This window comes from Papaver somniferum, chromosome 5, assembly GCF_003573695.1.
Source record: "Papaver somniferum cultivar HN1 chromosome 5, ASM357369v1, whole genome shotgun sequence".
Lineage (NCBI taxonomy): Eukaryota > Viridiplantae > Streptophyta > Magnoliopsida > Ranunculales > Papaveraceae > Papaver > Papaver somniferum.
Window position 1 is genome coordinate 146,498,503 of NC_039362.1, and position 26,299 is coordinate 146,524,801.

At 35.5% G+C, this 26,299-nt stretch overlaps 2 protein-coding genes and 1 long non-coding RNA gene across 3 annotated transcripts; 2 read left to right on the forward strand and 1 right to left on the reverse strand.

Annotated features, from left to right (window-relative positions):
- The first annotated feature begins 5,625 nt into the window (after nucleotides 1-5,625).
- On the forward strand, nucleotides 5,626-8,632 carry LOC113283102. Its single transcript, XR_003327340.1, has 2 exons — nucleotides 5,626-7,213; nucleotides 8,486-8,632. It is a non-coding gene; the product is annotated as an uncharacterized LOC113283102 (long non-coding RNA).
- Nucleotides 8,633-20,521: 11,889 nt separating this feature from the next.
- Nucleotides 20,522-22,330, forward strand: LOC113283103 (probable inorganic phosphate transporter 1-7). Its single transcript, XM_026532257.1, has one exon. It carries the CDS (start codon nucleotides 20,557-20,559, stop codon nucleotides 22,135-22,137), a length of 1,581 nt encoding a protein of 526 aa, XP_026388042.1. The 5' UTR covers nucleotides 20,522-20,556; the 3' UTR covers nucleotides 22,138-22,330.
- Nucleotides 22,331-22,732: 402 nt separating this feature from the next.
- LOC113283104 (actin-depolymerizing factor-like) lies at nucleotides 22,733-25,508 on the reverse strand. Its single transcript, XM_026532258.1, has 3 exons — nucleotides 25,370-25,508; nucleotides 24,888-25,153; nucleotides 22,733-23,295 (listed from the first exon to the last, which is right to left on the reverse strand). The coding sequence occupies exons 1-3, from the start codon at nucleotides 25,382-25,384 to the stop codon at nucleotides 23,145-23,147; spliced, it is 432 nt and encodes a 143-aa protein (XP_026388043.1). The 5' UTR covers nucleotides 25,385-25,508; the 3' UTR covers nucleotides 22,733-23,144.
- Nucleotides 25,509-26,299: the final 791 nt, after the last annotated feature.

Sequence of the window (26,299 nt, forward strand, 5' to 3'; positions counted from 1 at the left end):
TCCACGTGTACTTCCTTCAACACGTGGCGGAAGATGAATCATGTGTTTACATTAGCAATCTGATGGAGAGTAAAAACATTATGAGTTTGTTCTTTGTGTTTGTTATGATCTTTTCCCTATCTTTTCATTCTGTTCATGCAGATTGTGTGCATGAGGGTGAAACAGGTAGGAGCGTTCTGGGTAAGTTTATCGATTGTTGTACTAGAAACCTTGAGTGTCGTTTTTTGTCGGGTCTCTGTGAAAGAGTTTGTTACTTTATCGGTGAAAGTTGTGGAGTTCTCCACCCTTGTTATCAGAGGGGCACTGTGATAACTTGTTTTCGGGGACCTCTGTATCTAATTAAATTGCATGAGAGTTAATATCGATGGTACGGAGACGAAATTGTTCATGTGTTTTTCCTAGCGAGCTATTATCACGTTGTTAATGAGATCATTGGGACGCCTATGATGTTGGTTAGCCAGAACTAGACCTGGTAGTGCTCAAGATCATTTGTTTGATAACTTCTATTATATAGTATTTTGTTTGTGTTGTAGGAACATGGTTGCATGTGTGTTATCTTTTCTTTTATCATGTCATCACCCAAAAACTTTCATATTGTACTGCAATGGTATCGGTTATGTTAATCATTAAAGAATAAAAGCTCTGATTTATAACAATTATCAGTATTTTTTTTTATAATTGCGATGTATTTATACTCTATACTAACTAGTTTAACAATTTCAAGCTTACATAGAACTCCTGCCCAAGTCTCTTCCCGGTTATATAATGATTCAAGAAACAAGAAAAATAATGTTCAGTTCGGAGCTTTTATTTACTTGAAACTCCATGGTTGCAACAAAAAAAAGGACTCTTTTGATACACGCAGGCTTACACAGTCAATTTAATGCCATTTTTCTAAAACGTTTTTACAAAGAGTAGTCGGTCGGGTGGTGGAGATGTAGATACTAGGTTGGTGACCCATCCATACTGCGATGGACACCCCAAGTCCTCTCGAGAAAGGTAGATGGAGGTTTGATCTTGAATCACATCACTTTTTCTTATGGATATGGTCGAAGATTGCAGGGCAGTTAGCTATTATCTCTGTTTCAAAAAGATAAGTTGGTTTTATGTACAATTTACTAGACGTAACCCGTGCTATAACGACACGGCATGAGACGGAATAATTTTTGGTCAGAATGATTTAAATAAATACTACAAACTATGATAAAATTTATTTTGACCCATGAGAACTTGTAGCTATGAAAATCTTAGATATTTGTCATCCAAATAATTATAAATTTGGTTACATTTGCAACTGATTAAAATAATAAAAATGCTAGGTAAATTATTTTATGTTTCTCTGAAATAATAATCTTTTTAGCAATCCCCAAAGATTGGCGGTCCTTTATACTGATTTGTGTTGTATTCAGATTTTTATGCTGAATCTTTATCGGATGAGAAATAAATGTAATTACATTCTCTTAAAAATTCTTCCTCGATCGCTGGCACTGTAGTCATGTGTCTGTTATCCATATGTTCTGGTGATTATATTCATGTATTATTCCAGTTCATCTCCATTGCATGGTTTCGGCGAAGCCAAAAGTAGATTCTCTCATTTTATTCATCGATCATCAATATTTTCGTGTACAGATGATGCATGAAGTATGTTTTTTTTTTCATTTTCCTCCTCAAAGGAACATCGATATTCTCTCGTCGATATCATTGCCTCATTTTCTCACGATATTTATCAAAAGCCTCGATAAATTTCGTTATATTTTTGTCAATTTTATATTTAGATGTCTCCAAAGGGTGTCCTGGCCTAAATTCTAGCAGGAGAACCGTTTGTTTCGTCTCATCTTGGTTCACAGATTCCAAGTGTTTGTATGCCTCATTGTTCATTGCAAAGTCTTGGTTGTATAGTTGTCGTAGCCGCAGTTTCTTATTTGATCTATCCTGACTTCTTTCCCTCATCCCGGACATTTGGTTTGTCTGAGTTTCAACTTCCATTGCGATCCTTTGGTTTTCTAATAATATGTTAATCATAAAGCAGTCGATTCTTATGCATGCACACTTTATACTACGGATGTTAATCATAAAGTATTTTAGTGAAATAAATTATGATAGTAAATTAGTGATTATAGGTGGATAATGCGTGTATGTGAGGAGGATGATTAGGGGGGGTGATGAGTATAATCAAGCGAAGAAAACCGGTAATGGAGAGGAAGATCATAGGGGTTAGATCGTGTTCTAGGCATTGCTTTTATCTTTAAGTATACTCTGCCCTTATTTCGTCCATGAATATTTGTCTCCGATCTACTTAAAATGGAAGAAAAAAGTGAGTTGTATGAACCCTAATTATGCAATGCACGTTCTAAATTTTGGCCTCAATTGTGATTCCTTTGTTTGTAACGTTTCTTGGTGGGTAGTTCTGAAAAGGCTGGCAGCAAAAGTGACCGAGATACCAAATGACTGATTTAGATAACTTAAAACAGTTAAATGCAGAGAATCGGGTTTCGTTTCGTTCAATAACACTGAGAATGATGAAGGTATTGCTTGTAGTTGTAGACTTAAATATACTGAATCTCTTATTCTTCTCCATAAAAATAACACCAAATCAGGAGTTGAAAAGCTAGAGGTGAATCATGAGAATAAAGAAAGAATTGGTGATAGTGATGGGTCAGTAATGAAAATTTAGATGAAAACGCTCAATCGTGTTGTTATGGAGGAAAAGACAATCATGATCAAGAAGATAAAAATAATAATTTAGCAGATGTAGGGGGAAAAGGAAACCACCCAAAAGTCAGGAAGGTTTATTAAAATAATGAGGTTCAGTGTAAGTGTAGCTTTGAAAAAGAATGTGATTCCAAGTTAGATTGTTATGCAAGGCTGCAAAGATTGCAAGCTTGTGAGTCTTCATGGCTTTAAAATATTATTTCTTTTTTCACAAAAAATCAAATTAGGTCTAAGATTGAAGTAAAAAGTTTTGGCGATTCATTATTTGGATAGTTCTGAATTGTATTTATTTATTTTTATATTTCGATTATTTCCAAAAAAATAAATAAAAATGAATCAAATGAAAATGAATTTTTTATACTCTTAACATAATGTTCTTTGTTCTTTGCAGGTTGATGAAAGGCAGTTAATTTATTTCAAGGCAGAAATAAGGGTTTTACATGTCGTAACCGCAAATGTTTCTAATGTTATTTGTTGTAGGTTGATGAAGGTGGGTTAATTTGATTTAATAAAGATATGAGTCAATTTTTTATTTTTATTTTTAAAATAGAAAATATGAGTTTTACATAGTTGTTGCATTTAAATGGTAATGATTCTTTTGTTGGCATACCAATTTTTTTAACTGGTGAGGAACTAACTATGAGGGTTATCAATGCATATATCAATAATTGAAGGAGGTTACGAATCTTACATCTGTCGGATGTCTTTTGCTGTGATGAGATTGGGTTGGTCGGATGGAACGTTTTTCTATCAAAATATTATATATCCAACCGTCAAAGGCTCAAAAACCTCTTTTGTTTTGTAATTCAACTTAATTTTTTTTTGACTCGTATCTTTTTGCATTCGACTCTATTTGAATCAACATACGTGCATATTATTATTCAAAATCATATTCAACTGTATATCAAATAAATAAATATTTTTTTTATGCTAACAAAAGTTCTAATGATGTTCTTTCTTTCCAGGTTGATAAAATATGGCTAATCTGTTAAGATATCTTTTAACAAATAAATTTTTTGTATGCTTTTTATGAGATAATTATTTTTTAATTTTTTATCAATTAAAGGTAAAGATTTTTTGTTGGCATATCAATTTTTTTTAATTGGTTAGGATCTAATTATGAGGGTTATCAATGCATATATCCATAATTGAAGGAGGTTATAAATCTTATACATCTGTCGGATGTCTTTGAATGGGATGAATTCTTTATCTCCACTACCGGGAACCATTATTCTGAAACCCAAGATTAAGCTGAATTAGGTTTTTAGTCCAAACTAATGTCCTACCTACATTGTAAAATTAGCCATATAAATCATCCAAAACCTAACGCTTAATCATTTAAGTAATAGTATGTACATATATTTATAAATATATATCTCATTTATGCTTTATAAAAGAAAAAGAAAAAGTCTCACTTCCCATCAGATTCACATTGCCACCACCAAATACAATCAATGCATAAATGATGTTATGATTTCATTTAATGTTTCTTTAAATATCTTATGTTAAGAGGTTATCCACTAATTAAAGGTTAATAAATTTGAATTCATAATGAAATAGGTTACAAAATAGATAACCATCGGATGTCTTTGGCTGGGATGAGACTGGGGTGGTCGGATCACTTGTTTGTCTTTTAAAATGCTATCCGTTCGTCCAAAGCTCAAAAACCTATGCTGTTTTGTACTATAGATATATGAAACAATCATATCTTTTAGAAATGATATCATTTAGTACAGAACAAAGTTCGTCTGTATTTTACCTATATGTATGGTTGTCCTAATCTATCTAACGAGCAGAAGTCTACTCCTCCTCTCTAATCACATTGCACCAGGAAGTTTCCTCTCTGACAATAATTAACATGTCGTAATCTTATTATTTCAGTACTCATATCTCTACCCGCACCAAAATTACTTGTTTATTTCTAACCACATTAACAACGTCAAAATTATTAGTTTTTGTGTGGATGTTGGACCTGGTCGTGATAAAATTTAGAGTTTCTTTCCTCAAAGACATATAAATTAAAGTGCTGACACGGCAAAACGGAAGCACATTCGGATTAAGAACTCGTATATTATTTTGTTATTGGTATAACTGTTGTTAATACTAATAATCTTAATGATCCTCATCCTTAGTTAATAATATTGGATGATATTATATTAGAGCATTCCTCGACGATTAATAATGTGCCCAAAACTCATCCAAATCCCAATCATCATCCTAAGTTATACATTTATACATATATGTTAAAGTCTCCGAATATCTAACTCAAACTCCAATTGGCAACGAGTGTAGTGGTCATTCCATATTATATTTAATTAAATTAATTATGCGGACTCTAACGGTGTGGGACCATTGTACTTTCACACGCCCCCTCATGTGTAAGGCCAGTCATTCGGTCTAACACGTGGACCTATGCATGAGTGGTCACGAGTGTGCAGGTGACATTCGGTCACGGTACACCCCACGTACAGGTCATACAAGTGATCAGTCATTCGATCACGGGTGTACAGGTGCCCACTTGGGTCACGATGGCCAGTAACTCGGCATATACCTCGCGTATATGTACGCGTCTAACTTTGATATCATGTTTGTAAAGACCCTCAAGCTCGTCAACGCTATTTGACTGGTCTAGCGATGGTCAAGAGACGTTTTAGCCGATAATAACTCGATTAGTTGAACGTGAACATTAATTAATAAGAATTAACCTAAAAAAGAACTAAATACGAAACTAGTATCATTGAATAGGTATCGGAAAGCTACGCGGAATGGACTACTCGAACGTGTTATTCAGATACCGGACGAAGAAGATATCAACGGATAAGTATGAAGGGCAGAATAGTAACTTTGTATCTTAGCCGTGTGGCTTCCCTTATCTTCAACGAGTGTCGTGAAATTTTGGTGTGGTCGTGTCAATACCAGACCGAGAAGATAAACTCGTGTCTTCTTTTCTTCGTCTTTCATTATTCTTCTTATTTCTTCTTCTTCTCATCTTCTTCTCTTTCCTACTCTTTTTGTTTTTTCTTCTTCTGCCAATTTGAGAGACGAGTTTGAGAATCAGTTAGAGAGAATCGTTTGATGAGGGAGACGATGAGGGTTCGAATCATTAAGGAGAACAAGTAGGGATTGTTAGGGTTCCTGTTTGAAGTGTTGAATCGGTGAAGAATTGAAGAAATTGGAGTTTATAGATTCAATTGAAGTTCTGAAATTGTTCTAGGGATGAACTGAGAATTAGGGTTCCTGAATCTGGGTTGAGATTCGATTAAAGATTAATTAGAAGATGAAATCGATATCTGGAAGGCTGATTTGATATGGGTTTATGTCTAATTGAGTTATGAAGTTGATGCAGTGAAGAATCGAGGGGTTAGGGTTTCTGCATGTTGTGTTGGAATTAGATTTGAGCAAGAATTAAGAAGATATAGACGGAATTACAAGATGGGTTTTACTGAATTAGAGTTTGAGATAGAAGAACATCTTGAAATTGGTAGTTAGGGTTGGATCTGTTTTAATGAAGATTTGGGGTTATATTGAGAACCGATGTTGTTAATGAGGGTTGTGGAGATGGTTAGCTGAATTATGTGTTAAAGAGGATTTGATCTCAATTGCCTGAGCCAGATAAATCAAAAGTAATTGTTTTCTTATTCAATTTAGCGGATTTGTTCATTGTTTAGTTTATGTGATGATTTATGAAGTTATCGATGATGCTTTGAGTTTATGAAGAAGTATCTTTTGGGTTATGGTTGGTTTGTGTGTAGTTGAGTTTTGAATGGATTGTAACTCATAGATGAATGTTTGGATTATTGCAGAGAGAATGAGTTTGCAGGTTTGTGATGCTGTGTTATTACAGCTGGTATTAAGATCATCAATTCAGTGGTGAGGCTATAGATACTGTATTTGTGTGTGTGTTGATGTTGAAGTTATAGAACTGGCACAGATTCAACTGGTTCTGTGGCAGTGATGAAGGGTGGTTGTGTACAAATGCTGAAGATGACTTGCAGTAAGTGCATTGAATGATGAATAAGGAATGAAGTTGTAGATATTTAGATACAAGAATTGAGGTGCATGGCTGGCTGGTGTTGTAGTTGATGGAGTTCGATTGTGAAATCCAGGGAAGAGCTCCTAGTGGTTCTAGGATTGAATGTGTTGAGCTGAGCTAATGTTATATATGATTGCTAAGTTCAATTGTTATGGCTGTGAAGGATTAAGTTGATGGTGAACTATAGATGTTGCTGGTGGAGATGCAAAGCGAAGATACATTGGTAATTATAGGTGCATAGTCTGTAAAGAAGTGTTGGTTGGTTAAATATATGTATGGAATGTTAGTATTGATAGTAAGTGGATGAGATATGTAATGGTATGGCAAGGTTGAGTGAAATGTAACTGAAGTGAAGTTGAAATAAGTGTGGGAGTTGTAGTTTGTGATAGTAATTGAGCTAGGTTGATCTGTATTGGTAGATGTAGGGTTTTGATGATCTCGGTGGAGTCTTGCATCTGCTACCTAAAGGTAAGCTAAAGTTGTAATTGAAATTGTGTTTTGAAGTTATTTTAGAATTCTACTATAGTGAATTTATTTGTATAATGATCAATGTTAGAATAAGGTTGGTGAAATTGAACAGGAATTAGAGTTGCAGGTGTGGTAGAATCTTTGGCTTGTGCTTGTGGCTCAGGCCTGAACCTTATGCATGTCTGACTGAACTTATTCAGTATGACTCAATTGTGTTATTGTCCGACTTAGATCATCTGACTGAGTTGACCCAATAACCAGACCTGACTAGTTTTGACTCAGTAGACCTTGACCGAGTTGACTCTGTTGACTAGACTTGACCTTGACTTGACGTAGACTGTTAGTTCACCTGTGACCGTTAGTTTGACTGTTAGTTTACTCAAATGGGCTTGGTTAGTAGACTTGGGCTTAGAGTTAATTCTCTTAATGGACTTGAATGAGAACCTTATGGTCTGATTTAGCCTTTGGCTTCTTCTACAAAGTTGTAGATATTCATAAGACTTAGCTAATAGAATATAGAACCAACCTACGAGAGTTAGTAAACCTTAGCTATGTTAAAGATGGAGAATAAAAAGGTGTAAAGTGATAAATGGACTTAGAACCATTAGATAGACTTGTATGATTCTTGTGTGAGCCTTTTGGCTAGATTCTTAGACTTCTTGTGTGATTAATAGTTAGTCCATATTAACAATTATCGATTCAAAGGATGAACCAGTGGATCGTGGATCTCGAGGTAGGCGTGGCTTGTCATCAAAAGAGGTGGGAATACATTTGACTCTTTTGTAACCATTATTGTTGCTTTTACAAAAGTTTATGCTTACAAACTAATGCATTGTTTGTCCATGCTTTGTTTAAATTGCATTATGATAACTCTGTTGATTCTGTGAATCTTTCCACGATTTGGAAAAGAATTGTAATATTTTGTTTGTCATTATGAATTATTATGGGAAATGAGAATTTACACTTATGGTATATAGGATACGCTCCTCACATTTATACCTACATGAATTCAACTTTTATTGCTTAGAGTGGGTCATCATGGTCTTGGTGATATCAATAGCTATTGAGTGTGGTTAGCACGAATATTATACATTGTTTGAAGGAGGAGTTTTTCCATATACATGTTTGTTTATTTCAGTGACTTGGTCACTTTTTAATGTTTGGGAAAACATTATTGTTTTCCAAATCTTGCGATGATTACTTGAAAGTTAATTGTTATTCCTACTGGGCACCTCTTTTAGGGATGATGTGCTCACCCATTCCCACTTTCAGTTTCAGAGGCAGATCAGAGTTGCGCAGCGAAAGCTTCAAGGGTTGTTTTTGTTAGTTGATTCACTTCTATTATGTTTATTATATTACATATTGTATCTGTAAACCAAATGACTATTGTATATGTATCATTTGAGAGGACTTCTTGTATATATATGTTTCAGGGCGGGTTAGTTTTGGGTTAAGTTTTGTATCGCGTTTCTTAATTGAATGTTTAAGTATTTGATTTAGATTCGTCGTGCCTCTTTATTTAGTTAATCTCTTGGATTAGTCAGCTGCTAGCTTTGGGGGCACTACAATGTTAAAGTCTGCGGGCATCCAACCCAAAACCAATTGACAATGAGTGGAGTGTCCCTTCCATAAAATCTTTTCACAGTATATGAGTAATTCTGTACATACCACCCTCTAAAGAAAAACAAAAACAACCTACTCAGACATGATGGCCTCACCATCCTTGGAGTTACCATAAGGTCCACTTTTGGATCCCACAGTAAGAGTTTATTGTAAGAATATTTCTCTAGATAGAAATATCATGTGGGCTCATGTAATAATTTTGGTTAATTAAGAATATTGCTAAATATTTCGGTTACCATTCTAGGGAATTAATTCCTATTAACTCTTCCTTGATGAACGGTCGAGATTGATTGCTAACTCTAACCCTACGAAAGTTGGTCTTCCTTCTACCTATAAAAGGAACTTAATAGCCATTAATATTGGTTCGAGAATTTTATTATTCATTACACAAAAGGTCAAGAAAGAGAAACCAAGATATTCCATTGTATTCTGTTCTACGGGTGTGCTTGCAGCCTTGGAGGATTTCTTGGATTCAATCAATGGCTTCATCGGGTATTCTATTTTAACATAACTATGTGTATTGTGGTTATCATGTTTGTTCGAAGATCCGAACATTATATATATAAAATAAAATCTTGTATTTGGCATCGAGAGCCTGGTTTAGAACTCCATGATGTTGTATGTATAATTGTGTGATATGAATCTGCCGTATATGAATGTGTTTTCTTTCGTTTTCTTTTGTTTGGTAATATCAAATGATGCGGTTACGTTTATGTTTGGTTATTTATAAGAAAAAAAATATGCATCTGTGATGTTTTGATCGTTTGATAAGATACCATGATTTTCAGTGATAATTACTTAACATGAAACCAGTATTGATGCGAGTTTTATAATTTTATATTTAAACTACTATGATCCTGATTGCTTGTTTGGTTTATCTATAAAGCATAATGGGTTTGACTCAAATCAATCTAAGACGGGAAAGTACGTATGATATCTGATTTGTATGAAAAGAATTTTGTTTTGTGTTAATTTGCTTAACATCAATTGTGATGCGAAGTAGTCGGCTAGGGTTATGTGAAAATGAAACGTATGTGGAAATGAATGATTTTTCGATTCTGATATGGGCTCACAATCATGTCATGTTAGGTTAAAATATTGTTAGGCCTTGCTTATAATAAACCCAATAATGCAAATGTCAGACATAAAGTCCGTTTGACATGAAGTGCAAAACTTTGACCCCTCAAATTCCTTGTTTGTTTAACTTCCGTATGATGTTTGATTTGAACTGTCTATTTGACTTCCATATATTGACTGTTGACTATCTGTTTGACTTCCGCATTGACTGTTGACTGTCTGTTTGAATTCTGCATATTGACTGTTGATTTTGAATTTCTGTAGACTTTGACTGTTTGACCATTGACTGTTTGACTTTGACTATCCGTTGACTTTCACATGTTTGACCGTTGACTTTGTCTTTGACTTTTGTCTTTGGGTCTTAATATGATTTAATTTGAACATGTATAGAACCTTATTGTATGATAACATGCTTATATCATCAAAAATGTTTGAATTGCATACTCTTTAGCTATCACCACAGTGATACTAAAGTATTATGTTATGTTAACATGTCATTATAAGTCTATATCGTTTTGTGCAATGACATGAGAATAACTATCACCCACATGAGATGTTTGTTCAAGTGTTTGTATATATAAATATAAAGAAATTAACTATTTAGTCATACATATTAGAATGAAAAGTTACCCACAGGTAACTCTAATTTAGGTGTTTGAATAAATATTATGATTATGTATATAACCATGAAAGGCATAATGTTCACAGATGTTTGTCTTTGCTTGCTTATATATATGTGAATGTTTATGTATGTAACCATGAAAGGCATAATGTTCACGGATGTTTGTCTTTGCTTGCTTATATATATGTGAAAGTTTTTATGACTTTATGACATGATAGTTGTTTTATTAAGATTCTACCCACAGGAGTTTCTTAATTTGTATGTGTGTGAGTTTGGCTTTGTGTATCTTTGTCATGTTTTACAGCTTCTAGTTCTAAGTCTTTGCATTCGTATACTTCTTCTATCCCATTCTTCAATGGCACCAACTTCTCAAAATGGAAAGAGAATGTTGAGTTCACTTTGGGTGTGCAGGATATTGACATTGCTCTCCAAATTGAAAAGCCAATTATAGATGATAAGAGTTCCACTGAAGATAAGGATCTCTTGAAAAAGTGGGAGAGAAGTGATAGACTGAGCATACAGTTGATGCGAATGCACATTGATGCAAACATTAAAGAATCGCTTCCCAAACCTAAAAATGCTAACGACTTTATGGAAATCGTAAAGGAACGCTTTAAGACAACAGACAAGTCTCTAGCTGGGAAGTTGATGGCTGATCTTACCACCATGAAGTATACCGGTGTAAGGTCAATGCACCAGCACGTGATAGAAATGTGTAGCATTGCTGCTAAGCTCAGTGAGATGAAATTAACTATGGATGAGATTTTTCTTGTCCAATTCATTCTCAACTCGCTACCACCACAATATGCCTCCTTTCAAGTGCATTACAACACTATTAAAGAAAATGGACTGCAAATGAACTGGGAAACATGTTGGTTCAAGAGGAAGATAGGCTAAACCAGCAAGGTCTTAATCAAACGCATTTTGTCAACCGAGGAGTGAACAATAAGCGTAAGCCTGCAAATGGCAATAAGGGAGCACAACAGAATAATTCTGGTCAACCTGAAAAGAAAGGTAATCCTTTGGGATTCTTAAGCTATTTTGAAATAAATTTGATTGTTAAAGAATCTTCTTTATCATGGTGGTTTGATTCTGGTTCTAATGTTCATGTTTTTAATTCGATGCGGGGATACCTTTCAACCCAACTCACAAACCAGAATGAAAACTTCCTTTTTATGGGCAATGGCAATAAAGCCCCAATTAATGTTGTAGGCACCTACCGTCTGATTCTAGATCATGGATACTTTCTTGATTTAGAAAACACTCTTTATGTTCCAACTATTTCCCGCAATTTAATTTCAGTTTCTCAACTAGATAGACAAGGTTTTCAATTTCAAATTGCCAACGGATGTTTTAGTTTGTTTAAAGATTATAAAGTTATTGGTTCTGGTTATCTTTCTGATGGTCTTTACAAGTTACATTTATCATCATCAATACCTGGAACGTATTTAACCATGCATCATAATGATGGAACTGAACATGCTGAGGGTAATTCCTCATTCTTGTGGCATAAGAAGCTTGGACACATATCTCGTGAAAAGCTTCAAAGATTGGTAAAATATGGTATTCTACAGAATCTTTATTTTATTGATTATAAAAGTTGTGTGGATTGTATAAAGGCAAGATGACAAAACATACAAAGAAAGGTGTCACAAGAAGTTCCGAACTCCTTGAAATAATACATACAAATATTTGTGGACCCTTTGACATTCCAACTTTTGGAGGAGAAAAATATTTTATCACCTTTATTGATGATTTTTCACGTTATTGTTATCTTTACTTATTGCATGATAAATCTCAAGCTGTGAATGCTGTAGAGCAATTCATTACCGAAGTTGAGAGGCAATTAGAGAAGAAGGTGAAAATCATTAGGTCTGTTAGGGGTGGAGAGTATTATGGAATGTATGACAAAACAAGACAACATCCTGGACCTTTCGCTTTACTTCTTCAAAATCTTGGAATTGTTGCTCAATACACAACGCCGGATTCACCTTGGCAGAATGGTGTAGCAGAAAGGCGAGATCGTACTATAATGGAAACGGTTAGAAGCATGATTAGTCATGCGAGTTTACCCTTAAGTTTGTGGATGTATGCTCTTCGTTATGTTGTGTACATTTTAAATATAGTTCCGAGCAAATCAGTTCCAAAGACTCCTTTTGAACTGCGGAAGGGCTGGAAACCTGGTTTAAAATACCTGGAAGTTTGGGGTTGTTCAGCAGAAGCGAAAGTTTATAATCCCAAAGAAAAGAAATTGGATATGAAAACTGTTAGCGGTTACTTTATTGGTTTTCCTGAAAAATCCAAGGGGTATATTATTTATTATCCTAACAGTTAGATGGCGAAGTTAGAGTGAGTACACCAGTGCGAGAAAAATCTGTTCAAGAAATCAGAGTAATAATCCTTTTACCTAGGATTTCTACAGATATTGTGACTCCTTCGGTTGTAGAACCGACTGATGAGGGAGAAACACAAATAACGGCACCGGAGCTTCATGATGAGACTATTTCCACTGACGAAATTGTAGAACAACCACAAGAAGTAGCCTTAAGAAGATCTACTAGAGAACGGAAAATGGCTATTTCTGATGATTATCTGGTTTATCTACAAGAATCAGATTTTGATTTAGGGATTATGAAGGATCCAGTTTCTTATTCACAAGCTATCAAGTGTAGTAATTCTGATAAATGGATTAATGCTAGGAAAGTAGAGAAAAAATCGATGGATGATAATGGAGTCTGGGAATACGTTGAATTGCCTGAAGGGTACAAAGCAATCGGGTGTAAATGGGTCTTTAAGACCAAACGCGATGCTAATGGCAATATTCAATTTTATAAATTTAGACTTGTAGCCAAAGGTTTCACTCAGAAAGGTGGCATTGATTACAAAGAGACTTTTTCTCCCGTGTCAAAGAAAGACTCTCTCAGAATTATTCTGGCATTAGTAGATCAATATGACCTTGAGTTACATCAAATGTATGTGAAAACAACTTTTCTTAATGGTGAGCTTGAGGAAGATATTTACATGTGTCAACATGAAGGTTTTGTCTTAGAAGGACAGGAACACATGGTCTGCAAACTTAAGAAATCAATTTATGGACTTAAGCAAGCCTCCAGGAAGTGGTATCTAAAATTCAACGAAACCATTCAAAAATTTGGTTTTGAAGAAAATGTTGTAGATCCATGCATATATCTCAAGATCAGTGGGAGGAAGTTCATATTTTTGGTATTGTATGTAGATGACATACTACTTGCGAGTAGTGATCTTGGTCTTATGCATGAAATTAAGGAATATCTCTCGAAGAATTTTGAAATGAAAGATATGGGTGAGGCTTCTTATGTGATTGGGATAGAAATATCCCGTGACAGATCACTTGGAACATTATCAATCTCGCAGAAAGCATATATCGAAAGAATTCTAGAGAGGTTTGAGATGAGTGCATGTAAGCCAAGTATAGTTCCGGTTTCTAAAGGAGACAAGTTTGGGCTCAATCTTTGTCCTAAGAATGAACTGGAACGTAATCAAATGGATAAAATCCCTTATGCTTATGTGGTGGGAAGTTTAATGTATGCTCAAGTTTGCACACGACCAGATATCAGCTATATAGTTGGTATGCTAGGAAGATACCTTGTGAATCCTGGAATGGAACACTGGAAAGCTGCAAAGAAAGTTTTAAGGTACCTGCAAGGAATGAAGGATCATCGTCTCACATTTATGAAGTCATATTAATTTGAGTTGGTTGGATATACAGATTCCGATTTCATCGGATGTAATGATACTCTAAAGAGCAATTTTGGATATCTTTTTCTATTAGCTAGAGGAGCAATATCATGGAAAAGTGCAAAAGAGTCTATTCTCACTGGATCAACAATGGAAGCTGAATTTGTAGCATGTTATGAGGCTACAAATCACTGTTCATGGCTGAGGAATTTCATCTCAATGTTTGGAGACCTAAATTTTGCCTCCGCACCTGTGAAACTTTATTGTGATAATGTCGCAGCAGTATTTTTTCAGAGCACGCTAGATATACTAAGGGTTCAAGGCACATGGATCTAAAGTACCTATGCGTGAAACAAGTTGTTCAGATGAAAAAGTTGTTCATTGAACACATAGGCACAAAACTTATGATTGCCAATGCATTTACGAAGGCGTTACCTCCCAAAACCTTTCTGGAACATGTTGGAAACATGGGTCTCGAGGGAGTAACAAATAATTAGTTTCACTTATACTTTTTCTTATGTTTGAACACTTATTGAGATATTATTATTGTTATTATTCTGAACTTATTTCTGTATCCACTTTATTATACTTTTATGTTATTGGATGAATGTTACAGAATTTTTTTTCTTTTGAAGACATTAGTGGACCGTTATGATATCCCCATTTAAGGCCTGATTAAGTAAGTTGCTTGTGTTGTAGTACATGGAAGGGAACATGTTGATAACAGGACAAAGTGCCACCACCATGACTCACATAAGTGATTTGCTTGGTTAAGGTATTACGTTTAACCATTAAATTTGTTTAGCAATTATGCGCGCTTATGTTTTTCTATAATTAACCGTTAAATAAATTATCACATGGACCAGTGAGAGAATGTAAGAATATTTCTCTAGATAGAAATATCATGTGGGCCCATGTAATAACTTTGGTTAATTAAGAATATTGCTAAATATTTCGGTTACCATTCTAGGGGATTAATTTCTATTAAATCTTCCTTGATGGACGGTCGAGATTGATTGCTAACTCTAACCCTAGGAAACTTGGTCCTCCTTCTACCTATAAAAGGAACTTAATAGCCATTAGTATTGGTTCGAGAATTTTATTATTCATTACACAAAAGTTCAAGAAGGAGAAACCAAGATATTCCATTGTATTTTGTTCTACGGGTGTGCTTGCATCCTTGGAGGATTTCTTAGATTCAATCAATGGCTTCATCAGGTATTCCATTTTAACATAACTATGCGTATTGTGATTATCATTTTTGTTCGAAGATCCGACCATTATATATATAAAATAAAATCTTATAGTTATATGAGAAGGTTGTTTAAACTAGCGGTATGTTAAAAAAATTTTATTTATATATATATATACAAGTAAATTATACCAAACTACGTACCAACCAACAAAATTGAAACAAAAGAAACCTGATGGAGGGTAAGAAGGTAACGATTTTGTACTTTGTATTCGTTATGATATTTTCGATATTTTTTCATTTTTTTCATTTTGTTCATTCTGATTGTATACATGATGGTGATTCATGTTCGATCTTGGCACGTGATGAATGTTGTGGTAGAGCGGAAGTGATACACTCACCGCGGATTGGATCCCGCATTGTATACCAACTGAGAGAGAATGGGTGGTCCCCCTGATCTGAATGTTTAGCAAGGGGTGGGTTTAGTATGGGTACCACCTCCTCTCTCTCAATCGGTACAACCGGCGGGATTCAACTCGCGGGATATAAATCGTTTCCGATGATAGAGGCTTTGAGTTCTCCGATATTGTTGGGGTGGGGTTGTCATGGATCATGTTACCAGATCCTCCATAGTGGTGTGGTTTTTTTTTTTGACCCTTTTTGCGTTTCTAAATGGCAATGCAATGGTGTGGTTGAAATCTTGGAATAATGACTAAACTGTGTCCGAGTTTATTGATTGTAGGGGGCTGAATTTCTTTATGTATTTATTCTAGCCACCTAGCTATATACCGATCAAAAAAATAAAAATATATCCATTATTATTACTTGTTAATATGATCAAAGAGCTAGTACTGGATCGATGCTCACGATCATCTGTCTGATAATTTCTATATGCTTTGTTTTTTCTAATAATATTATTAAATAAAAGCCCATGATTCACAAATAATTTTCTTATTGGTATTCTTTTTGAAGCATAATTTTCTTATAGGTTGTGTACACACTAACTAGTATAACAATTTTAATTGCAACGACTACTACATTTTTTGTTATCGATAATGTAAAAATTTTATTGATCATAAAAGGAGAGAAGATGGTTGAAGTGGAAAAGAAAAAGTCTTCATAGAAAAATAGGAAAAAACCTTGATAGAAAAACTATCAAAGTAAAAAACCAAAAACGCCGGTAAAGGTTATTAGGGATGATCAAAAATAAACATTAAAAGTAACATCTTCAAATTCCTTGATAGCGAGAGCCCACTGAAAAGGGTAATATTTCATCATATGAATAACATGAGCATATTTATGGTTTTTGATGGTGAAAACTCGAGCATTTCTTTCCTTCTAAATGCTCCAAAGAATAGCAACGGCTAACAGATTCCAAATCATCTTTTTCTGCAGAGTGTTAAAATTGATTTTCCATGCTAAAAGTGCCCCATGAACATTAGATGGCATAGTGAGACATAGATGCAACTTCTCCATAAAGTGTTGTCAGATTCCAACCACAAAATTACATTGGAGAGAAGGATGAGGGGAAATTTCATCATGGTTGCAAAACAGACAAGTGGATAGAGTCGCAATGTCTTTCTTGAAGGGATAGTCTCTTGTTGGAAGTAAAAAGTGACTAGTACACCAGATAAATGAAGCCACGTTTGGTAGGTACTTTCTACCACAGAAAATCGAAAGATATCCTAAACTGAAGCTTCATTGGATGCCAATAACTTGTTGTAACAAGACTTAACTGAGAATATTTTTACATTTTAAGCCCATCGAAGAACATCTTCACAAGCTGGATTTAAACTGAAATTTTCTAACTCTCTTGAATAAGTTATCACCATTAACTTCAACTAACAGTCTTCTAGGCAGTTTAAAGTTTTGAAACAGATCAATAAGAGTGCATGCGCATATGTAGAAATTTAATATGACTTAGATCTTGTTTCTAAAGAGAGATAGGAGAAAAATATCACACATAGCTCATCTCAAAGCTACTTATCTTCCCAAAATTTGGTTTTCTGACCATTGTTAACATTACAATTAAAATTTTGTAGAAAAATATTTTCTCTGCATAACTCATTTCCAAATAGAGAAACCATAATCTCCTTTTGGTTGATTTGATAACCATTTTACCTCAAAGACAACATATTTTTCTTCAATAATACTCCTCTAGAAAGCTTCATATTCATTTGCAAATCTCCATAGCCATTCGGATAAAAGAGCATTATTCATTACACTTAGCGCTTTGATTCCTAGACCTTTATTTCTCTTCCTTCTACAAATAACATCCTATTTCACTAAGTGAAGCTTCATATTTCCTTTGTAAGCATTCCATAAGAATTCCTCATTAGTCTCTCCAATTTGAGCTTAACATATTTGGGCATGTCAAGCAAAGGCGTAAAATAAACTGGTAAGCTTGAAAGCACACTATTAATAAGAACCACTTTACCTCTCTATTGAGAAAAGTTTTTTCCCAACCTTCTAGTTTTGCATTTAACCTGCCAATGATTTTATCCCATCTGTGAATACCTTTATATTTGCTATCTTATGGCTTTAAGCTCTCAGCAGCTGACTCATCTCTATTTGTGCAAAAGAATGGCTCCGGAATTACAATTGTTCTCATACATGTGGATGATATTCTCATCACTGGCAATTCTCAACCCTACTGCAAGGAACTTATTTCTCAACTTCAACAACACTTTCCACTAAAAGACTTGGGTGAGTTACACTACTTTCTTGGCCTTGAAGCAAAGAGAAATGATAATGGTTTATTCTTATCTCAAACCAAATATTCCATTGATCTGCTTGATAAATATGACATGGGAGGTGCCAAGCCATGTACTTCTCCAGTTCCAGCCAACATCAAACTCACTGCTGCTTCAGGTACACCTTTGTCAGATCCTACCACTTACAGATCTCTTGTTGGTGCACTGCAATATTTAACCTGGACTAGACCAAAGATAAGCTATGTTGTTAATCAAGTTTTTCAGGATATGCAAGCTCTTATGAACACCTCATTGCTGCCAAGAGAATTTTACGCTACATCAAAGGCACAATTGATTATGGCAATCTGTTCAGTAAGGGTCTTACTGCAGTTCATAGTTTTAGTGATGCCGACTGGGCTGGTGATCCAAATTCTAGGAGAAGCACCGGTGGATATTGCATCTTCTTTGGCTCAAATCCTATCTCTTAGTCCAGCAAAAGACAACCGCCTATAGCTCTTTCTTCCCCAGAAGCTGAATTTTGCACTTTAGCTAACTTTGCAGCTGAAGTTATTTGGATATGCAAACTTCTTCGTGATCTTCACATATTTCTTCCAGCAACTCCATCTCTTCTTTGTGACAACATAAGTGCTATCTCATACTCTTTCAATCCTATCTTTCATCCTCGTATGAAGCATCTTGCTGTCGATTTTCACTTTGTCGGGGAGTTATCTCAAGTTAAGGAGTTGAAGGTTGCTTATATATCCACCATTGGTCAGGTGGATGACATCTTCACAAAGGGGTTTGCTGGTCCTCACTTTGAGCTTCTGTGTGGCAAATTGTATGTGTTGCCAAAGTCAGCCCTACTCAATTTGAGGAGGGGCTAATAACAGTGAAAAGCATCATTAGCTAGTACTGATTCATTAGCTGGCATTAGCCATTTCCATCTCTACACGTGGACGGTTCTTGTAGGCTAAGTCGTATCACTCACCGCCTCAACTGAAGAGTAAATACTTCTTGTTATTTCCTCTTCAGTTAACTTTACTCTCTGTAATAATTCATTAAACTGATGTTGTATTTCCATCAATAAAATTCCTTCATTTTCTTGATCTACTAATATACCCTCGTATAATAGTCCCTAAGTAACTTTAAATAGCATGCTTCCGAAACCAAAAAAAAAAACTTCGGTCACAGGATCACGGCTCCCAAATGTGGGGGTCAAACTTTGGTCAATATAGTTTGACCAGATTGTAAGTGCTCAATGACCACTGACCAGACCTCTTGTGCTCTATATATCTGGTCCATGATAACTTGGCGGTGTAGTGGGATTCCGACTTAAAAGTATCTGGTGTCTAATTTAGATTCAAATCAGGGTATAATATTCTGGAAGAAAGAGTATATACCTTTTGGACTGATGATTTAGTTGGAAAATCACCTAAATAATAGGTAATGCCATATATTTAGTAACGTGTTCTGTTTAATGAAAGATGAAAAATCGGTATTGACAGTTTTACCAGAGTATATGCTCTAAAATATTCTCCAATCTGTTGTAAATTCGCTCAAGTATATGATAATCACATCAGACCCAAATTCCTTCCATCACCTCACCTCAACCCTCTCTATACTTTTCTCTGTACTGTTCAGGTTAGTTTATTTGTTTTCTTCTTCTTCTTTGACTATTTTCTGCAAGTAATACGTATATTAGCATGATTACCATGCACAAGTAATCTAAAGTCATACGTCTAAAGCAGCAGTAAAACCTGCCGTGTAGATTTAACTTTTAAGGTTTTTCATCTGTATGCATGCTGCATGCACTCTTGCGATTTGGCTCTTTCTCATTTTGATGATGTAGTTTCTTTGATTTTTATGTTTCAGATAGATAAAAGTGGGAAAGCAAGCTCTGTTTATGAACACATTCTGATTCTCTTTTGGAAATAAGAAGAAGAAAGATAATCAAAACGTAAGAAATTCAATCACTCTCTTTTATTTGTTTCTATCTTTTGTTATGTGCATTTACCACACGTTCTTGATATGCGAAGAATCAAGTTTTTTTCATTTATAGCATCGACAAGAGACATGGAAGTGATTCATTTCTACCTTCTCTTTTTCATTTTAACCTTTACATCCTTTTTGGGGCATGTTTTTGATTTGGTGGTAATTTCTCTCCCATTTTTAGGGTTCGTTTTGATTTCCTTGTTGTTGTCAGTATTTTTTGACTTATGACTTTTTAATCCCTAAAAAGTGGGTTCTCTATTTTGGGCTTCACAATGTGTCAAACTCTGCCATGTTTCACATTTCTAATGGCTCTCATATTTCCTCCCCTTTTGTCTTTGTGATTCTGTCCACTATTAAATGCTGACTTAGTTGTTCTTTTTTCTTTGCTCAGATTTGCAGATTATCTTTCTACTTTGCATTTCAAGCCATGGCTAAAGAAAATCAGTCACAGTTGGAGGTTCTGAATGCACTTGATGTTGCAAAAACACAATGGTATCATTTCACTGCAATTGTGATTGCTGGTATGGGTTTCTTCACGGATGCATATGATCTGTTCTGCATTTCACTTGTCACAAAGCTACTTGGTCGGATCTACTATCACGTCGATGGTTCTCCAAAACCTGGTTCTTTACCACCAAACATATCAGCTGCTGTTAATGGTGTTGCTCTATTCGGTACTCTTGCTGGACAACTGTTCTTTGGTTGGCTCGGTGACAAAATGGGTCGTAAAAAAGTTTATGGTATGACCCTAGGTATAATGGTGGTTGCTTCTATTGCATCGGGTCTTTCCTTTGGTCACACACCGGGTACAGTTATGGGGACTCTGTGTTTCTTCCGATTTTGGCTGGGTTTTGGCATTGGTGGTGACTACCCATTATCTGCCACCATCATGTCTGAGTACTCCAACAAGAAAACTCGTGGTGCCTTTATCGCTGCTGTTTTTGCCATGCAAGGATTTGGAATTTTGTCGGGTGGAGTGTTTGCCATCGTCATTTCTTCTATATTTAAATCTGTTTATAAAGCTCCTCCATATGAGGTTGATGCCCTTGGTTCGACGGTTCCTCAAGCTGACTACGTTTGGCGTATAATTCTGATGTTTGGGGCCATACCAGCTGCAATGACCTTTTATTCGCGCTCAAAAATGCCTGAAACTGCTCGGTACACCGCCCTAGTTGCAAAGGATGCTAAGAAAGCAGCCGCAGATATGTCCAAAGTTTTACAGTGCGAGATTGAAGCTGAGCCAGAGAAGGTTGAGACAATAAGAGATGAGAAGACAAATTCATTTGGTTTGTTCTCGATGCAGTTTGTTCGTCGCCACGGAGCTCATTTGTTCGGAACTGCCAGTACATGGTTCTTGCTTGACATTGCATTTTACAGTCAGAATTTATTTCAGAAAGATGTTTTCAGTGCAATTGGATGGATTCCTAAAGCATCAACTATGAATGCCCTCGACGAAGTGTTTTGGATTTCTAGAGCACAGACCCTCATTGCTCTATGCAGTACTGTTCCTGGATACTGGTTCACCGTAGCTTTTATTGACCACATCGGAAGGTTTTGGATTCAGCTTGTTGGTTTCTTCATGATGACAGTTTTCATGTTCGGTCTCGCAATCCCATACCACCACTGGACACAACCAGATAACAGAATAGGATTTGTTATCATGTATGCCTTGACATTCTTCTTTGCAAACTTCGGTCCCAACAGTACAACATTTGTTGTCCCAGCTGAAATCTTTCCTGCGAGATTAAGGTCTACTTGCCACGGTATTTCGGCTGCTGCAGGCAAAGCAGGTGCAATTATTGGTGCATTTGGTTTCTTGTATTTGGCTCAAGACAAAGATCCGAAGAAAGCAGATCCTGGTTATCCTGCAGGAATCGGTGTGAAGAATGCTCTTATCGTGCTGGGTTTTGTCAACCTTTTGGGTATGTTATGCACTCTCTTGGTTCCGGAATCTAAAGGAAAATCACTTGAAGAGATGTCTGGAGAGAACGAAGAAGAAACAGCTTAGAATTTTATTCTGTTTTAGAAAAATTAGGATAGTAGTAGTATCTAGTAGCGTTCATATTCCCTATGTGAGATAAGTTGTGGTGTGTTCAGATTCTAATATTTCAGCTTTACTATTTACTCTTTGTACTCCATTTCATCATGCTTGCATTTGTTTGGTGAGTAAAAATATCATCATGACCTCTTCTTCAGTTTGATTCTTGTTTTAGTTTTTCTGTCTTTTCTTTTTGTAAGATTCTTATGCGAATATGAGCTGTGAGTGAGGGTAAACTTCAGCTACAAACATATGCCTGCTCATCTTTAAAAACTAAAGAACAGAAGGGGTACTGAAACTGCACACGAGAAACCAAGTGTAACTGGCAATATAGTGCAATAGACGGCCCAGTGGGAATAAAAGATTGCACTTTCAGATCATGACTGGGTGAGACAAATTTCACACTCAGTTGATTTTATTTATTGCCTTTTAGGAGAACTGTTAGATCATTAGATTTTACTGATCAGTAGACAATAGTAATGTTTTAACGAGGTAAAAACAGTCCTTGAGGGGCCAAGAACTCTGAGACGCGAGTGATAAACTTATTATTTAAACCATCGACAAGGAAAAGAAAGAAACACAAAATTATATTTGAGACGCGAGTGATAAATTTCAATTCAAACAAAACATTACACCCCATAACCATCGAGTCTGGTAACCCATTTTTTTTTTGTTTTTAAGAAAATAGATGACTGTATATTGTAGGTTCATTTCAACAGTAATAATGAATTGATAAGACTTCATGCCAAGAGAACTCAATGCCATGACCTCCTGAACAATTTCCTATTTGCCTTCCCAGCTGTTGAATTTTATTTTAATGACTAATCCCCTTGGCTTTTCTATGCTAGTTAAACTTATCTATACTGCAGTAACTAATACGAAATGTCACAACCCTTTGCATCCATCAGACAATGCCTTACCTCAATTTAATTCGTCACCACAACACCATTTTACAATTGAAATCTTAAGATAGATCCTTAATGAGCACGTTCTCTCAGCGCTTCAAGTTCCATTTCATCAGGGTCAGTTGCTTGAATTTCATAGTGGATACCGTCAAGTTCTCGTCGGAATCTGTCTTTGGATGTAGCGTAAAGCATCTTGGATCGAATACGAGCAACTGAGGGAGACCTGAGCAACATATTATTTACACATCAAACAGCAAAGATAAGAGTCAGATGATCACAAAATTTCTCAGTAAAAGCCATTTGTATATTTTTATTGTTTGAAAACCAACGCCGCAGACTGCAACAATACATCTAATATGTAATAATATCTATCCAGCTTTGGTGAACTCCGGTGAAAATTACAAGAAACTTCCAAAAGAAACTAGATATGGAATAAAACAACATCAGAGATTCAGAATGCTTTCTCTTCTAACTAAACACTGGGTGCAAAGGAAATGGTTAGGCACGGTGGAACATGGGTATTCTAAGTCGAAATTTTGCCTGTGAGACAACGTTTGGAATTTTGAGCTTAACACAGGTACTCATTGCAAATTACCATGAAAAATTATCCGATGAAATGCAGGTAAGATTGGTTCACCCAATTCCGACTATCAGTCAAGTTGATAACACTTCTAGGTAGCTTATCAGAGAGAACATAATGTCAAGGCTCACCACAACTATGAAAGGTTAACAGAAGAGAACAAGAACTAAAAAACCTGGAGCCACATGAAACTTCAATAACTACACGAGTGTTTTGACTTGCCTTTTGCAATACTTTTTGGACTTAAAGATTTTCTAAGAACTATTGTGACACTGTATATTGCCATCCCAGGCCGACATTCTCACCAAACAAGACCTTCTGAACAAGGGATGACTAGCAGCTTACAAGGATACCTCCAAAGCCTAAACACTCAGAAACAAAATAATCGAAGTTTAAAACCATGAATATCACCTCCAACAATAAAACTCACATGGCCATCGACCATATAAATTGGCAATGAAGTTTATCATCAGCATGATAAACACCTAGAAATAATTGGATATTTCATTGAAACCTTTGGACATGACTTACTACAGTTGTACTAAAGTCATCTCAACCGAAAAACAGTGACCATACACCAACAAATCACTCAACTCATATTCTACTGGGAACTGCCTATGATTTCGGTCAGGAGGTGCTTTCCTAGAGAAAAGAAAGAACACCACCAAACTATAATTGAAAAATCCTCTCATCCCATTTGTCAAGAAATGGAAGCCTACCTGAAGCAGATAGACCAATCTAGAGTTCTACAATAAGCCAACCTCGTCAAGGTTTAGTACATTTAAGGCTCCCTACTCCGTATAACGTCCTTACCTATCTATTGGTTTCAATTCACCTTAGTGACAAAAACTTAATCCGAACCAATAGCAATTTTACTGCCCATATGCATATTTGTTTTTTTCAGAGCAGGACAACCTATCACCAATAAGATTGTAAAGCTACATACAGTTCTCAATTACAAGCAAACCTAACTTATCCAAACAAGATTAGTTTTATGTAAACCTGATTGACATCACAAAATAGAATTAGTAAGCTCCCACCACCACCAACCTACTTATTTCTAAACTTGAATGAAATTATAAGAAAACCAAATCACAATTCACCACAAAGCCAAATGCAAATACACTCTTTCAATACCATAACAATACCCCTTCCCTCACTTCAATTTACTAAAACAAACATCAACAAATAAACAAATTAAGAGTGAAATAAAAGAGAGGAGAAAGAAACCATACCATGCAATGAAGAATATCTTGCTCTTCTGGCAATTCTCAGAGGTGACATAATCGAAATCATAAACAGCGTAACGGCAATCATTCTCAGGCAAAGATGCAGTGAAATCATCATAACTTTCAGCTGGACCTCCAGTTTTTTCAACTACAACCTCTTTTTTCTTCTCATCAATCTTAAACACCACATATCTATGTACTTTCTTTCTCTTTAGTTCCATGAAGATATCCTTACTGTGATCAGATACTCCCATACCAGATGAAGCATTTGACTGCAAAACAACAACAAAAAAAACCTAATCAGCAAATAATTTTCATCAAAAACCTTAATAAATCTACACATATTCCTAAAATATCTAAGATTAAGCAAAAGCAAACATAATCTCTGCCATAATACAAAAAATTGAAAAAAAAATGCGTAAGATGAAGATCAGAGGTTCAGTAGTCAAATCTAACGAGACCGGATACAAGAATTAAGAAATTATTACCATTCTGGTAGACATAGCTGAAAGAGTGAAGGATGATAAGGCTGGCTCTTGGTTAGATGAGAAAATGAAGTTACAAGGAAAGAGGTGTGTTTACTGTGAACCAGTACTGGGAAGACTGAAGAGATTCTGTTTTATAGTGAGTGAGAAGAGAAGGAAAAAAGTGAGTTTATTCCTTGACCTTTTTTTAATACCTCGTTGACCGTTTGTCAAACATGAGTCAAGATTTCACTTGCCTTGTTTTTGCACACAACCACCCTTGGTTTGGACTGGAGGAATAAGGAATTTCATTTTAGGATCAGTCTCACATGAAATTTTGGGGGAAAATGTGAAAATAAATATATTAAATTTAAATTTACTTGATCAAAGTGGCTGTAATGTTTTGGCATTGTGTCTATGGATGTTAAACCGCTTGGGTCTTGGCAATGGCAAATTATCTCTAATCCACGATATGGTCAAATGTCAAGTGCCTTGTTTTTGACTATGTCATCAAATGACCAAAATACTACTACTAAAACAAGAAGCGAGTAAGAGAAAGAGGGAGCAGAGATTCGTGTCCCAGGGTTCTTTCATTATCCATGCTGGAATTAGAACAAAAATCCAACTTGGACGGTGCGTCTGATCTACGCTTGCTTTTTGGGACTTGGCCCTCATCTTCCTTAGCCCCATGTGTTTATTGCTCTTTATTGTTACAATGGAAATAGAACTACTACTACTACATGGAAGAAGGAAATCCCAGCTTATACTGATAGCTCAAATACTTATGCAGATAGAGAAAAGTTGGCGGAACTTCACCAACACTTTGCAAATAGAAAGGCAGAAATGTTGGATTGGATAAATTACAAACTAAAGACTGATCTCATCCTCAGTTGTTAGCTTAAAGCAGTATCTAGGAAAGTTATAAGAAAAACTTCCTAAAAAACCTGTAATGTT

Bases quoted from the DNA above. Each gene is read 5' to 3' on its own strand.
- LOC113283103 (XM_026532257.1), top strand. From the start codon at position 20,557: ATGGCTAAAGAAAATCAGTCACAGTTGGAGGTTCTGAATGCACTTGAT.
- LOC113283104 (XM_026532258.1), bottom strand. The intron at 23,296-24,887 runs GTATGGTTTCTT...TATGTTGCTCAG, and splicing joins AAGATATTCTTCATTGCATG to GTCTCCCTCAGTTGCTCGTA.